A 14,956-nucleotide genomic window follows, 5' to 3' on the forward strand; every position below is an offset into this window, starting at 1 on the left:
CTTTTATTTGATGAAGGTTAGACGCATATAATCATGCAATGTTCTAATTCAGTGAGATTAGAGTTTTTTTTGAACGAATGGCACAAAGACTATGAACATTACTATTAATATAGAAGAGTTTGTACAAGGTGTCCTAGGGTATGTCCTAGAAACGGGGCAAGCACATCGCGGCTAAATGATTTACAGAGTCGGTAGGATCGCCTATAACTAAGGTTTACAGAGTTGTTTGGTAGGATTTACAAAAAAAAATTTAGACTTTCTTGGCACGAAACCGTTTGACACGAAGTACGATGGACTTGGACTAGCACGACCAGTTCCTAGCACTAGGGAACAGAACACCATGTCAACGAAAAAACAGATCTACGTACGCATCATGCAGCGCAGCAGCAGCAACCACCACCATCTCGGATCCTCAATGCTCTGCTCCAGATCTAGCCGCGCGCTCATGGTCACGAAGGAAATGAACCGGGCCAGTACTAGCTAGCTATCTAAAATTTCCGGCACTAGAAATCTGCCATAGATTGAACAGCATGCACCCATAGTTTTGTACTCGGTATTTTCCTCCAATTTTTTGCTGTCTCTGCAGCATGAGTACTAAGGCCCCCTTTGGAATGGAGGATAGGAAAAATATAGGAATAGGAAAAATATAGGAATTGAGATGGTGGATATTTTGAATCCTATAGGAATTGAAAACAAAGGAACTGAGATAAGAATGCCTTTGGTAGCACCATAGGAAAAATAAAGGAATCACTTTGCTGTGTTTTTGAATTTGAAACAAGGTAGCCGTTGCATAGTGGCAGCAAGCCAACCGTTGTCTTGCTAGACGTTAGCTAAGTACGAACTTGCTGCTACATGTCTTTATAAACCACTCGCTTATGTGTTGCAACACAAATAAGCAGATGCGCCACTTCATTAGGTGAGTCACACAACTTTTCATATGTGCTTACATATTTTCCTGTATATATATAACAGTTTGTGATACCAATCCATTTCTCGTGCTTAACTCACTCCAGGCAATAGTGAAAGTTGCCTAGAGGGGGGGGTGAATAGGGCGAAACTGAAATTTACAAATATAAACACAACTACAAGCCGGGTTAGCGTTAGAAATGTAAACGAGTCCGCGAGAGAGGGCGCAAAACAAATCGCAAGCAAATAAGTAAGTGAGACACGCGGATTTGTTTTACCGAGGTTCGGTTCTCGCAAACCTACTCCCCGTTGAGGAGGCCACAAAGGCCGGGTCTCTTTCAACCCTTCCCTCTCTCAAACGGTCCCTCGGACCGAGTGAGCTTTCTTTTCACAATCACTTGGAACACAAAGTTCCTACAAGGATCACCACAAGATTGGTGTCTCTTGTCTCAATTACAAGTGAGTTTGATCGCAATGAAAGAATCAAGAAAGCACGATTGAAAAAGCCAAGCGACAAGAGCGACAAATAACACACGGATCACTTTCTCTCTCAAGTCACTAATCACTAATGATCTCTTTTCTCAATTGTGAAACTTGGAGAGCTGGAGGCTTTGAATGTGTCTTGGAATGGATTGCTAGCTCTTGTATTGAATGTTGAAGGTTGGAATGCTTGGATGAAGTGAATGGAGGTGGTTGGGGTTGTATTTATAGCCACCAACCACTTCCTAGCCGTTGGGCCATTCTGCTGAGCGCGGACGGTCCGCCCTCCTGGTGCGGACGGTCCGCCCCTGTAGATCAACGGCTGAAAATGCAACGGTCAGCAGTAACGGCTATATCAACGGCTATATTGCATTTAATGCGTCGTCAGATGTCAGACAGAGCCAGTCGCGGACGGTCCGCCCACCTGGTCCGGACGGTCCGCGAGGCCGCTATAATTCATTTCTCCGAACCCGTTACCTTCGGGTTTTTTCGGTTTCTCACCTACCGGACGGTCCGCGCCAGAGGCCGGACGGTCCGCGCAAGGGCTCGGACGGTCTTTGCTTTTCCTCCGGACAGTCCATAGCACAGACTTGGATTTTTGCATTGGTTCTGGCCGAGTGACATCCTCGTGTCGCGGACGGTCCGCCGCAAGGGCCCGGACGGTCCGCGCTTGGCCTGTTTTTCCAAAAAGCTTCTCCTGTCCGGAATAATCTACGGTATTCCGGACAGTCGAATTAGTATAGTTGTAGATGAACCTTTGGCACCTGTAGAACATGTAATCTAGAGCAAACTAGTTAGTCCAATTTATTTGTGTTGGGCGATTCAACCACCAAAACTATTTAGGAACTAGGTGTAAGCCTAATTCCCTTTCAATCTCCCCCTTTTTGGTGATTGATGCCAACACAAACCAAAGCAAATATAAAGGTGCATAATTGAACTAGTTTGTATAATGTAGGTGTAAAGGTTGCTTGGAATTTAGCTAATATAAACACTTACAAGATATGCATGGATTGTTTCTTCATTTTTAATATTTTGGACCACGCTTGCACCATATGTTTTGTTTTTGCAAATTCTTTTTGTAAATCCATTTCAAAGATCTTTTGCAAATAGTCAAAGGTATATGAGTAAGAGTTTGCAAAGCATTTTCAAGATTTGAAATTGTCTCCCCCTATTTCAAATGCTTTTCCTTTGACTAAACAAAACTCCCCCTAAAAGGGATCCACCTCTTAGTGTTCAAGAGGGTTTTTGATATACCTTTTTTGAAATACTGCTTTCTCCCCCTTTTGAACACAATAGGATATCAATTGAAAAATATTCAATACTTAAGTTTTTGAAATTGGTGGTGGTGCGGTCCTTTTGCTTTGGGCTCTTACTTTCTCCCCCTTTGGCATGAATCGCCAAAAACGGAAGCATTAGAGCCCTCGAAGTGTTTCCTTCCCCTTGGGTCATAAATAAATGAGTTAAGATTATACCAAAGACGAAGTCCTTTTGCTTGGTGCTCATGATTTCTTCCCCTAGAATGGAGAGTTGCTTGGAGCGACGGCGAAGGATGAGTTACGTAGTGGAAGCCTTTGTCTTCGCCGAAGACTCCGATTCCCTTTCAATACACCTATGACTTGGTTTGAGATAGACTTGAAAACACATTAGTCATAGCATATAAAGAGATATGATCAAAGGTATATAAATGTGCTATGTGTGCAATCTAGCAAAAGAAATTGCGGGAATCAAGAATATTGAGCTCATGCCTAAGTTTGGTAAAAGATTGTTCATCAAGCGGCTTGGTAAAGATATCGGCTAATTGATCTTTAGTATTAATGTATGAAATCTCGATATCTCCCTTTTGTTGGTGATCCCTAAGAAAATGATACCGAATGGCTATGTGCTTAGTGCGGCTATGCTCGACGGGATTGTCGGCCATTTTGATTGCACTCTCATTATCACATAGCAAAGGGACTTTGGTTAATTTGTAACCGTAGTCCCGCAGGGTTTGCCTCATCCAAAGCAATTGCGCGCAACAATGGCCTGCGGCGATGTACTCGGCTTCGGCGGTGGAAAGAGCGACTGAATTTTGCTTCTTTGAAGCCCAAGACACCAAGGATCTTCCCAAGAACTGGCAAGTCCCCGATGTGCTCTTCCTATTGATTTTGCATCCCGCCCAATCGGCATCCGAATAACCAATCAAATCAAATGTGGATCCCCGAGGGTACCAAAGCCCAAACTTAGGTGTATAAGCCAAATATCTCAAGATTCGTTTTACGGCCGTAAGGTGTGATTCCTTAGGGTCGGATTGGAATCTTGCACACATGCAAACGGAAAGCATAATGTCCGGTCGAGATGCACATAAATAAAGCAATGAACCAATCATCGACCGGTATACCTTTTGATCCACGGACTTACCTCCCGTGTCGAGGTCGAGATGCCCATTAGTGCCCATGGGTGTCTTGATGGGTTTGGCATCCTTCATCCCAAACTTAGCAAGAATGTCTTGAGTGTACTTCGCTTGGCTAATGAAGGTGCCCTCTTGGAGTTGCTTGACTTGGAATCCTAGAAAATACTTCAACTCCCCCATCATCGACATCTCGAATTTCTGTGTCATGATCCTACTAAACTCTTCACATGTAGACTCGTTAGTAGACCCAAATATAATGTCATCAACATAAATTTGGCATACAAACAAGTCTTTTTCAAGAGTTTTAGTGAATAAAGTAGGATCGGCCTTGCCGACTTTGAAGCCATTTGCAATAAGGAAATCTCTTAGGCATTCATACCATGCTCTTGGGGCTTGCTTGAGCCCATAAAGCGCCTTAGAGAGCCTATAGACATGGTTAGGGTACTCACTGTCTTCAAAGCCGGGAGGTTGCTCAACATAGACCTCTTCCTTGATTGGTCCGTTGAGGAAGGCACTTTTCACGTCCATTTGATAGAGCTTAAAGCTATGGTAAGTAGCATAGGCCAATAATATGCGGATTGACTCAAGCCTAGCTACGGGTGCATAGGTTTCACCAAAATCCAAACCTTCGACTTGTGAATACCCTTTGGCCACGAGTCGAGCTTTGTTCCTTGTCACCACACCATGCTCATCTTGCTTGTTGCGGAAGACCCATTTGGTTCCTACAACATTTTGGTTAGGACGTGGAACTAAATGCCATACCTCGTTCCTCGTGAAATTGTTGAGCTCCTCTTGCATCGCCACCACCCAATCCGAATCTTGGAGAGCTTCCTCTACCCTGTGTGGCTCAATGGAGGAAACAAAAGAGTAATGTTCACAAAAATGAGCAACCCGAGATCGAGTAGTTACCCCCTTATGAATGTCGCCGAGGATGGTGTCGACGGGGTGATCTCGTTGGATTGCTCGGTGGACTCTTGGGTGTGGCGACCTTGGTTCTTCCTCATCCTCCTTTTCTTGATTATTTTCATCTCCCCCTTGATCATTGCCATCATCTTGAGGTGGCTCATCTTCTTGATTTTGTTCTTCATCATCTTGAGCCTCATCCTCATTTTGAGTTGGTGGAGATGCTTGCATGGAGGAGGATGGTTGATCTTGGTTACTTGGAGGCTCTTCGGATTCCTTAGGACACACATCCCCGATGGACATGTTCCTTAGCGCGATGCATGGAGCCTGTTCTTCACCTGTCTCATCAAGATCAACTTGCTCTACTTGAGAGCCGTTAGTTTCATCAAACACAACGTCACAAGAAACTTCAACAAGTCCTGAGGACTTGTTAAAGACTCTATATGCCCTTGTGTTTGAGTCATATCCTAGTAAAAAGCCTTCTACAGTTTTGGGAGCAAATTTAGATTTTCTACCTCTCTTGACAAGAATAAAGCATTTGCTACCAAAAACTCTAAAATATGAAATGTTTGGCTTTTTACCGGTTAGGAGTTCATAAGATGTCTTCTTGAGGATTCGGTGAAGATATAACCGGTTGATGGCGTAGCAGGCTGTGTTGACCGCCTCGGCCCAAAACCGGTCCGGTGTCTTGTACTCATCAAGCATGGTTCTTGCCATGTCCAATAGAGTTCGATTCTTTCTCTCCACTACACCATTTTGTTGTGGAGTGTAGGGAGAAGAGAACTCATGCTTGATGCCCTCCTCCTCAAGGAAGCCTTCGATTTGTGAGTTCTTGAACTCCGTCCCATTGTCGCTTCTTATTTTCTTAATCCTTAAGCCGAACTCATTTTGAGCCCGTCTCAAGAATCCTTTTAAAGTCTCTTGGGTTTGAGATTTTTCCTGTAAAAAGAATACCCAAGTGAAGCGAGAATAATCATCCACAATTACAAGGCAATACTTACTACCGCCGATGCTTATGTAAGCGATCGGGCCGAATAAGTCCATGTGTAGTAGCTCCAGCGGCCTGTCGGTAGTCATGACATTTTTGTGTGGATGATGAGTGCCAACTTGCTTCCCTGCTTGGCATGCGCTACAAATCCTGTCTTTCTCAAAATGAACATTGGTTAGTCCTGAAATGTGCTCTCCCTTTAGAAGCTTATGAAGATTCTTCATCCCAACATGGGCTAGTCGGCGGTGCCAAAGCCAACCCAAGTTAGTCTTAGCAACTAAGCAAGTGTCGAGTTCAGCTCTTTCAAAATCTACCAAGTATAGCTGACCCTCTAACACTCCCTTAAAAGCTATTGAATCGTCACTTCTTCTAAAGACAGTAACACCAGTATCAGTAAAAAGACAGTTGTAGCCCATTTTACATAATTGGGATACGGAAAGCAAATTGTAATCTAAAGAATCTACAAGAAAAACATTGGAGATAGTATGGTCAGGTGATATAGCAATTTTACCCAAACCTTTGACCAAACCTTGATTTCCATCCCCGAATGTGATAGCTCGTTGTGGATCTTGGTTTTTCTCATATGAGGAGAACATCTTTTTCTCCCCTGTCATATGGTTTGTGCACCCACTGTCGAGTATCCAACTTGAGCCCCCGGATGCATAAACCTACAAAACAAGTTTAGTTCTTTGTTTTAGGTACCCAAACGGTTTTGGGTCCTTTGGCATTAGATACAAGAACTTTGGGTACCCAAACACAAGTCTTGGAACCCTTGTGCTTGCCCCCAACAAATTTGGCAACTACCTTGCCGGATTTGCTAGTAAGCACATAAGATGCATCAAAAGTTTTAAATGAAATGGCATGATCATTTGATGCATTAGGAGTTTTCTTTCTAGGCAATTTGGCACGGGTTGGTTGCCTAGAGCTAGATGTCTCACCCTTATACATAAAAGCATGGTTAGGGCCAGAGTGAGACTTCCTAGAGTGAATTCTCCTGATTTTGCTCTCGGGATAACCGGCAGGGTACAAAATGTAACCCTCGTTATCCTGAGGCATGGGAGCCTTGCCCTTAACAAAGTTAGACAAATTTTTAGGTGGGGCATTAAGTTTGACATTGTCTCCCCTTTGGAAGCCAATGCCATCCTTGATGCCAGGGCGTCTCCCATTATAGAGCATGCTTCTAGCCAATTTAAATTTTTCATTTTCTAAGTCATGCTCTCTAATCTTAGCATTTAGTTGAGCTATGTGATCATTTTGTTTTTTAATTAAGGCTAGGTGATCATGGATAGCATCAACATTAATATCTCTACATCTAGTACAAATGGAAATATGCTCAACATTAGATGTAGAGGGTTTGCAAGATTTTAGTTCAACAACCTTAGCATGCAACATATCATTTTTAGTTCTAAGGTCAGAAATAGTAGCATTGCAAATATCAAAATCCTTAGCCTTAGCAATTAGTTTCTCATTCTCATTTCTAAGGCTAGCAATGGAAACATTTAACTCATCAATCCTAGCAAGCAAATCAACATTATCATTTCTAGAATCAATGCAAACATGAGAATCTACCTTAGCAATTAATTTAGCATTTTCATTTCTAAGGTTGGCAATAGTGTCATGGCACATGCTTAGCTCACTAGATAATTTGTTACATTTTTCTACTTCTAGAGCATAGGCATTTTTAACCTTAACATGTTTCTTATTTTCCTTGATTAGGAAGTCCTCTTGGGAGTCCAAGAGATCATCCTTTTCATGGATGGCACTAATTAGTTCATTTAATTTTTCCTTTTGTTCCACATTAAGGTTAGCAAAAAGAATGCGCAAGTTTTCCTCCTCATTTTTATCATCATCCTCATCACTAGATGTTTCATATTTGGTGGAGGACCTTGATTTTACCTTCTTTTTGCCGTCCTTGGCCATGAGACACTTGTGGCCGACGTTGGGGAAGAGAAGGCCTTTGGTGACGGCGATGTTGGCGGCGTCCTCGTCGTCGGAGGAGTCGCTTGAGCTTTCGTCGGAGTCCCACTCCCGACAAACATGGGCATCGCCGCCCTTCTTCTTGTAGTATTTCTTCTTCTCCTTTCTTCTTCCCTTCTTGTCGTCGCCCCTGTCACTGTCACTAGACATAGGACATTTTGCAATGAAGTGACCGGGCTTACCACACTTGTAGCAAACCTTCTTGGAACGAGGTTTGTAGTCCTTCCCCTTCCGTTGCTTGAGGATTTGCCGGAAGCTTTTGATGATTAGGGCCATCTCCTCGTTGTCGAGCTTGGAGGCGTCAATTGGTTGTCTACTTGGTGTAGACTCCTCCTTCTTCTCTTCCGTTGCCTTGAAGGCCACGGGTTGCGCCTCGGATGTGGAAGGCTCATCAAGCTCGTTGATCTTCTTGGAGCCCTTAATCATGCATTCAAAACTAACAAAATTCCCGATGACTTCCTCGGGGGTCATTTGTGTATATCTAGGATTGCCACGAATTAATTGTACTTGAGTAGGGTTAAGGAAAATAAGGGCTCTCAGAATAACCTTAACCACTTCGTGGTCATCCCATTTTGTGCTCCCGAGGTTGCGCACTTGGTTCACCAAGGTCTTGAGCCGGTTGTACATGTCTTGTGGCTCCTCCCCTTGGCGAAGACGGAAGCGACCGAGCTCCCCCTCGATCGTTTCCCGCTTGGTGATTTTGGTGAGTTCATCACCTTCATGCGCCGTCTTGAGTAGGTCCCAAATCTCCTTGGCGTTCTTCAACCCTTGTACTTTGTTGTATTCCTCCTTGCTTAAAGAGGCAAGGAGAATGGTTGTGGCTTGAGAGTTGAAGTGCTCGATTTGGGCCACTTCGTCCGTGTCGTAGTCCTCATCCCCTACGGATGGTACCTGTACACCATACTCAACAACATCCCATAATCTTTTGTGGAGAGAGGTTAGATGAAATCGCATCAAATTACTCCACATAGCATAATCTTCACCATTAAAAGTTGGTGGTTTGCCTAATGGGACGGAAAGTAAAGGTGTATGTTTAGGAATGCGAGGGTAGCGTAGGGGGATCTTACTATACTTCTTACGCTCTTGGCGTTTAGAAGTGACGGACGCCGCGTCGGAGCCGGAGGTGGAGGTCGATGAAGTGTCGGTCTCGTAGAAGACCACCTTCCTCATCCTTTTGTGCTTGTCCCCACTCCGATGCGGCTTGAGAGAAGATTTTTCCTTCTTCTCCTTATGGTGAGAAGAGGAAGATCTTTTCTCCTTCCGCTTGGAGGATTTCTTCTTCTTCTCTCTTCTCTTGGTGCGGGACTCTTCCGATGAAGATGAAGTGCTCCCTTGGCTTGTAGTGGGCTTGTCGTCGCCGGTCTCCATCTCCCTCTTGGTGTGATCTCCCGACATCACTTCGAGCGGTTAGGCTCTAATGAAGCACCGGGTTCTGATACCAATTGAAAGTTGCCTAGAGGGGGGGGTGAATAGGGCGAAACTGAAATTTACAAATATAAACACAACTACAAGCCGGGTTAGCGTTAGAAATGTAAACGAGTCCGCGAGAGAGGGCGCAAAACAAATCGCAAGCAAATAAGTAAGTGAGACACGCGGATTTGTTTTACCGAGGTTCGGTTCTCGCAAACCTACTCCCCGTTGAGGAGGCCACAAAGGCCGGGTCTCTTTCAACCCTTCCCTCTCTCAAACGGTCCCTCGGACCGAGTGAGCTTTCTTTTCACAATCACTTGGAACACAAAGTTCCTACAAGGATCACCACAAGATTGGTGTCTCTTGTCTCAATTACAAGTGAGTTTGATCGCAATGAAAGAATCAAGAAAGCACGATTGAAAAAGCCAAGCGACAAGAGCGACAAATAACACACGGATCACTTTCTCTCTCAAGTCACTAATCACTAATGATCTCTTTTCTCAATTGTGAAACTTGGAGAGCTGGAGGCTTTGAATGTGTCTTGGAATGGATTGCTAGCTCTTGTATTGAATGTTGAAGGTTGGAATGCTTGGATGAAGTGAATGGAGGTGGTTGGGGTTGTATTTATAGCCACCAACCACTTCCTAGCCGTTGGGCCATTCTGCTGAGCGCGGACGGTCCGCCCTCCTGGTGCGGACGGTCCGCCCCTGTAGATCAACGGCTGAAAATGCAACGGTCAGCAGTAACGGCTATATCAACGGCTATATTGCATTTAATGCGTCGTCAGATGTCAGACAGAGCCAGTCGCGGACGGTCCGCCCACCTGGTCCGGACGGTCCGCGAGGCCGCTATAATTCATTTCTCCGAACCCGTTACCTTCGGGTTTTTTCGGTTTCTCACCTACCGGACGGTCCGCGCCAGAGGCCGGACGGTCCGCGCAAGGGCTCGGACGGTCTTTGCTTTTCCTCCGGACAGTCCATAGCACAGACTTGGATTTTTGCATTGGTTCTGGCCGAGTGACATCCTCGTGTCGCGGACGGTCCGCCGCAAGGGCCCGGACGGTCCGCGCTTGGCCTGTTTTTCCAAAAAGCTTCTCCTGTCCGGAATAATCTACGGTATTCCGGACAGTCGAATTAGTATAGTTGTAGATGAACCTTTGGCACCTGTAGAACATGTAATCTAGAGCAAACTAGTTAGTCCAATTTATTTGTGTTGGGCGATTCAACCACCAAAACTATTTAGGAACTAGGTGTAAGCCTAATTCCCTTTCAAATAGCAATTGACAAAAGAAGCTAGCAGCATACTCAAAGTGTCATACTCATGTCATTTTTCATCATCACTTGCATGGATCCAAACTATCGTAGAAGATCACAAAATGAAGATGAGTTCATGCTTTTTGTTCTCCCAACATTAGAAGGTAGTTCATCGCAGCCGTCTACAAAGACACCGATGCACACATCCAAACTTACAGGAGCATCTCGTGTTAATGAAATCTTAACTGGGCATGAGAGCCTAAGTAAAAGGAGCTTCCGTATGGAGGTTAGCATTTTTCATGCTTTGGTAGACAAGCTTCGTGAGAAACAACTCCTTACTGATTCAAGGGTTGTCTCAGTAGAAGAACAAGTTGCTATATTTTTATATGCACTAGCAAAGAATGCAAGTAATGATACACTGGCAGACTTCTTCCAACACAGTGGAGAAACAATAAGTCGACACTTTGGAGCTGTGCTTGATGCAATTACACAACTTACATGCATATACATACGTCCACCTTCCCTACATCCACATCAGATCCTAAGAAGACCAAAATTTCACCCTTTTTTTCAGGTACGAACAAATGCATATTCCAGTTCTTATCTCAGAATTTCAAAATAACTATCATATGGACAACTAGCAATATTAAAATTCTATTTATGTAGGATTGTATTGGCTCTATTGATGGGACACATATGCCAATGATACTTCCATTAGACCAGCAAGAGCCTTACAGGAATAGAAAGCAAACAATTTCTCAGAATGTGATGGTAGCCTGTGATTTTGATTTAAAGTTTGTGCATGTACATGCCGGTTGGGAGGGATCAGCTTCAGATGCAAGAGTTCTACAAGATGCACTTGACCATGGCCTAGTAGTACCACCTGGTAAATTTTTCCTTGTGGATGCCGGTTATGCAAATACAACACAATTCCTTGCTCCATATCGTGGAACAAGGTATCACTTACAAGAGCAAGGAAGAGCCAATCAAAAGCCTCGGAATTACAAGGAGCTGTTTAATCTACGACATGCACAACTAAGAAACCATATTGAGAGGTCAATTGGTATATTGAAAATGAGGTTTCCTATACTAAGGACTGGCTCACACTATCCAGTTAATAAGCAAGTTGATATATCAGTTGCTTGTTGTGTTCTACACAACTTCATACGCCTACATAATGGAGATATGCAGTGGCCAACTAATTCCAATGATGAGTTAGATCCAGAACAGATTGTCGAAGTGCCAAGTGGTGACCAACACTATAACAGTGATATACAGATGTTTAATAATTCTAGAGAAGCTGGAAATCGAAAGAGAGATGATATAGCACATCAGATGTGGGAACAATATGTAGCCCGCAGGACTTAGTTTGTACTCTTAGTACTATTGTAGTCCTACTACTATTGTACCCCTAATTAGTGATAAGTTGGATGCCCTTTATATATCCCAAACAAAAGCATCAGTGAAAACGTCCTCAGTAGTTTTGCTCAGCCTGCAAACGCTTAATCTCCCTTTTAACCCAAGCCAATCTAAGTGCATCACCTTGAAATGATAAGAAAACTTCCCTGTTATTCTTGTTTTGGAATATATCAGAAGCCAATAATATGTCCCCCATATGTAGGTCATTTAAGCCTTCAAGCACTATGATACACTTGTTGATGCTGTAAGGATCCTCCAATTTCTTTTCCTCGATAGCAGCAAATCTATCAATTTCTTCCCTTTTCAGCTTTAGATACCTCTCATAAAATCCTTCTTCGGGGCTACCAGGTTTAGTCTTTTGTTTCTTTCCACGTCGAGATTCTGCTTCTATAGGTGTTGGTGTTGAACTAGGAGGAGTTTTCATGTGCTGCATAGGAATCACATCAGCCTCTTCATCAAAATGAAACTGCAAACCAGAGTCACATTGAGTAGCCCAAGTAGGAGATGGTGACTGATATGTATCAGTTGCTGGTGCTTGTTGAGTTGAAGGAGCTGGTGCATTCTTTGCCTTGTTCGCATAATGATCCATACCATGACGAGTTCTCCCTTCTGCGTAACGACCTGCACAATTATGTTGCAAGACTAGTGAAATAGAAGTACAACTCATGTTTTATAGTAAAAGCTTTTGCTAGTCCAAAAGCTCACCATCATAGAGTGAAAATAAATCATCAAAATATGGGAATGATTTATCTTGCCATGTGAGGGCATCAGTATTGTTCTTACGAGCAGCAAAACTGGCCCAAACATTTGGAGGTGCTGTCACCATATTCCTTTCATTGTCCCATCCAAAACCACTTTCTTCTTGTAATTCTTTCACAACACGATAGTCCTTCTTTAAGTCCTGCTCCTTCTGTTTGACTTGGTTGAGAGTAAATGAACAACCAAATTTTGCATTCAGGTGACAAACAATATTTGTCCATGCTTCCTTACTCCAAGCATTATGTGTTCTAAAACCTGGCACATCATGATCTTTGAGAAGCCCAATAAGAAACAATTTCATCTCATGGCTCCATTTGGCCCTCTTCCGGGTGGTTCCTATATTCCATTCATTAATACAAATTTAGTTTGCATTTCCACTATATATATGCGACAAAAATTTGAAGCAGTACCAATTTCAGTAGTAGGCTCAGTAGTATCTCGCTCACTGTCAACATTCATGACACATCGCCCATTAGACAGGTCACCTTGAACAGCAGTATTCATCTGCGCACGACCTCTGCCCGACATCACCCCCTAAAAAATGCAATTTTGTAATTGTTTTCTTTAGCAAAATTTAGGGTTTGGTCAAATATATATCTTCCAAGAACTTATGAGCCTAATCAAAATTTTGTAATATATTTCTCGGCAAACTTAAATATAATAAACAACTTCAAGAAGCAGGGAGCCTCCGCCTAGGTGCTAGTGCAACTCCCACTTGATCCAAGCTGCTACGTGTGTCATCCATGGTGCCTCCATCAAAGCATCAGAGAGCCGCGTACAAAAGCAGCAGGAGATAGGAAATCAACCAAGCATAGCAACAGGGATGCACGTCCGCACCTCAAATCACAAAAAAAAACAGGTCGACAGATGGGGAAGAAGCTACAGTTACTTGCAGTACTGGTAGTCCGCCGTGGGGAAGGTCGCAGATCGAAATGGAGCAAATGCCTTTTGCCCGTGGTCACCGTTGGGAAGGGGAGCAGATGAGTTTTTTGCGAGATCGACGAGGAAGGAAACGTCTGGAAGTGTCAACCAGAAACTAGAAAAACGGCGCGAAAGGTAGCAGACGCGGGTGAAAAGTAGCCCGACGCGCGAACATTCCCACCAGGAATCGTTCCAAGAGGTCTGACCTCTTGGTAGATTTCCTATAAAATCAGACCACGGAACGGCAATCCTATGGATTCTTTCCTTTATTTTTTTGGGAACCAAAGGGACAGATAGGAAAAAATCCTTAGCAACAGTGATCCTACGAATTTCCTTTGCCAACCCTCCGTTCCAAAGGGGGCCTAAGTAATATACATCGTAACCAATCTTTATTACGGTCTTAGCCCCTTGGGCTATAAAAGCATGCTGTCGAGAGCAACACTAACGTAAAACTATGGCGTACAATATAAATTTAAACAGTTTTAAAAAATATTTATCTAAAAGATTAGAACTTCAACTTTACGATTTTTTTAAGCTTCTAATGATATATTTTATCAAATTTATCAATTTTTTGTGAAACTGAAAGAGTTCCAAATAGAACCTAACAAAGAAGAAATAATAGTGTAGACAACGTCAACAGTTCTATTAGCTAGATATATAGCTAGGATGGCAACGTCTCCAACACACCGCCAGCCATGCATGCCCGGCCGCTTTAATCTTGGTACGTCGCTTTTCTTTTTGAGTATGGATTGGAATGGTTCATGAGGAGGCGCGATAGCAGTAGCAGCTCGGGGCCTCCGGCGGCATCTAAGTTATTAAAATGTCAACCCTTTTGGACGCCTCCCCGCATTCGGCGGGTTCACACTCTTCTGTGGGTCCCAGCGAAGGCCAGCAGATCCTCCTCCTCCTCTCGCTGTCCATCACTGCCCAACGCTCGCTGCCCACCGCCATCTACCGCATCGTTGCTCGGCCTACCAGCTAGCCGCAGCTCCTTCGCTATCCGTCTCCTGCTCCTCGCCACGCCATCCCGCCCCAGTCACTCCACCCCTCCAGCGCATCGTTGGCGCCGCTCCTCGCGATCCGGCCTCTTCCCTCGCCGTCGTCTCCGTACCGGCCCGTCCCCTCGCCTCTCCGCTTCCGACGCGCAGAGCGGACGGCCCGTCCCCTCGCCTCTCCGCTTCCGGCGCGCAGAGCGGACGACGTGTGCAACCCACCCCCTAGGATGACCCGTGGTCAAGATCCAGTACGCCGCGGGGGTGCGAGCAGATGCCACCGCCTCCGGGTGCCGGGCGGGCCCCGCATCGGCCACTGCTCCACCGCAGATGCGACCGCCTCCGGGTGCCGGGCGGGCCCCGCATCGGCCACTGCTCCACAGTGTACGCCGGCTTCCCTTCCGTTGATTGACGCTGCTTATGTGGCCTAGGTCCCATGCGTGGTCGTCATCGCCTCGGCGTCGGATGACGCTGCTTATGTGGTCCGTGACGCCGTGCGGGTCCACGTGCAGCCTGTAGGGAAAGAACGGGTGGGCGCGTAGCCGTCGTCGTCATACCG

The 14,956-nt window shown here is 44.7% G+C and overlaps 1 protein-coding gene across 1 annotated transcript; it reads right to left on the reverse strand.

Moving 5' to 3' along the window:
- Positions 1 to 11,354: 11,354 nt before the first annotated feature.
- LOC103650868 (uncharacterized protein At2g29880) lies at positions 11,355 to 13,754 on the reverse strand. Its single transcript, XM_008676459.3, has 4 exons — positions 13,374 to 13,754; positions 12,895 to 13,018; positions 12,431 to 12,820; positions 11,355 to 12,346 (listed from the first exon to the last, which is right to left on the reverse strand). Exons 2-4 carry the CDS (start codon positions 13,010 to 13,012, stop codon positions 11,781 to 11,783), a joined length of 1,074 nt encoding a protein of 357 aa, XP_008674681.1. The 5' UTR covers positions 13,013 to 13,018; positions 13,374 to 13,754; the 3' UTR covers positions 11,355 to 11,780.
- Positions 13,755 to 14,956: the final 1,202 nt, after the last annotated feature.

Source organism: Zea mays, chromosome 4, assembly GCF_902167145.1.
Source record: "Zea mays cultivar B73 chromosome 4, Zm-B73-REFERENCE-NAM-5.0, whole genome shotgun sequence".
In the NCBI taxonomy this organism is placed as follows: Eukaryota; Viridiplantae; Streptophyta; class Magnoliopsida; order Poales; family Poaceae; genus Zea; species Zea mays.

Excerpts from the sequence above, each read along its gene's own strand:
- LOC103650868 (XM_008676459.3), bottom strand. The coding sequence starts at position 13,012 with ATGTCGGGCAGAGGTCGTGCGCAGATGAATACTGCTGTTCAAGGTGAC. Across the intron at positions 12,821-12,894 it reads TGAGCCTACTACTGAAATTG|GAACCACCCGGAAGAGGGCC; the intron begins GTACTGCTTCAA and ends AATGGAATATAG. Across the intron at positions 12,347-12,430 it reads TTTATTTTCACTCTATGATG|GTCGTTACGCAGAAGGGAGA; the intron begins GTGAGCTTTTGG and ends ATAATTGTGCAG.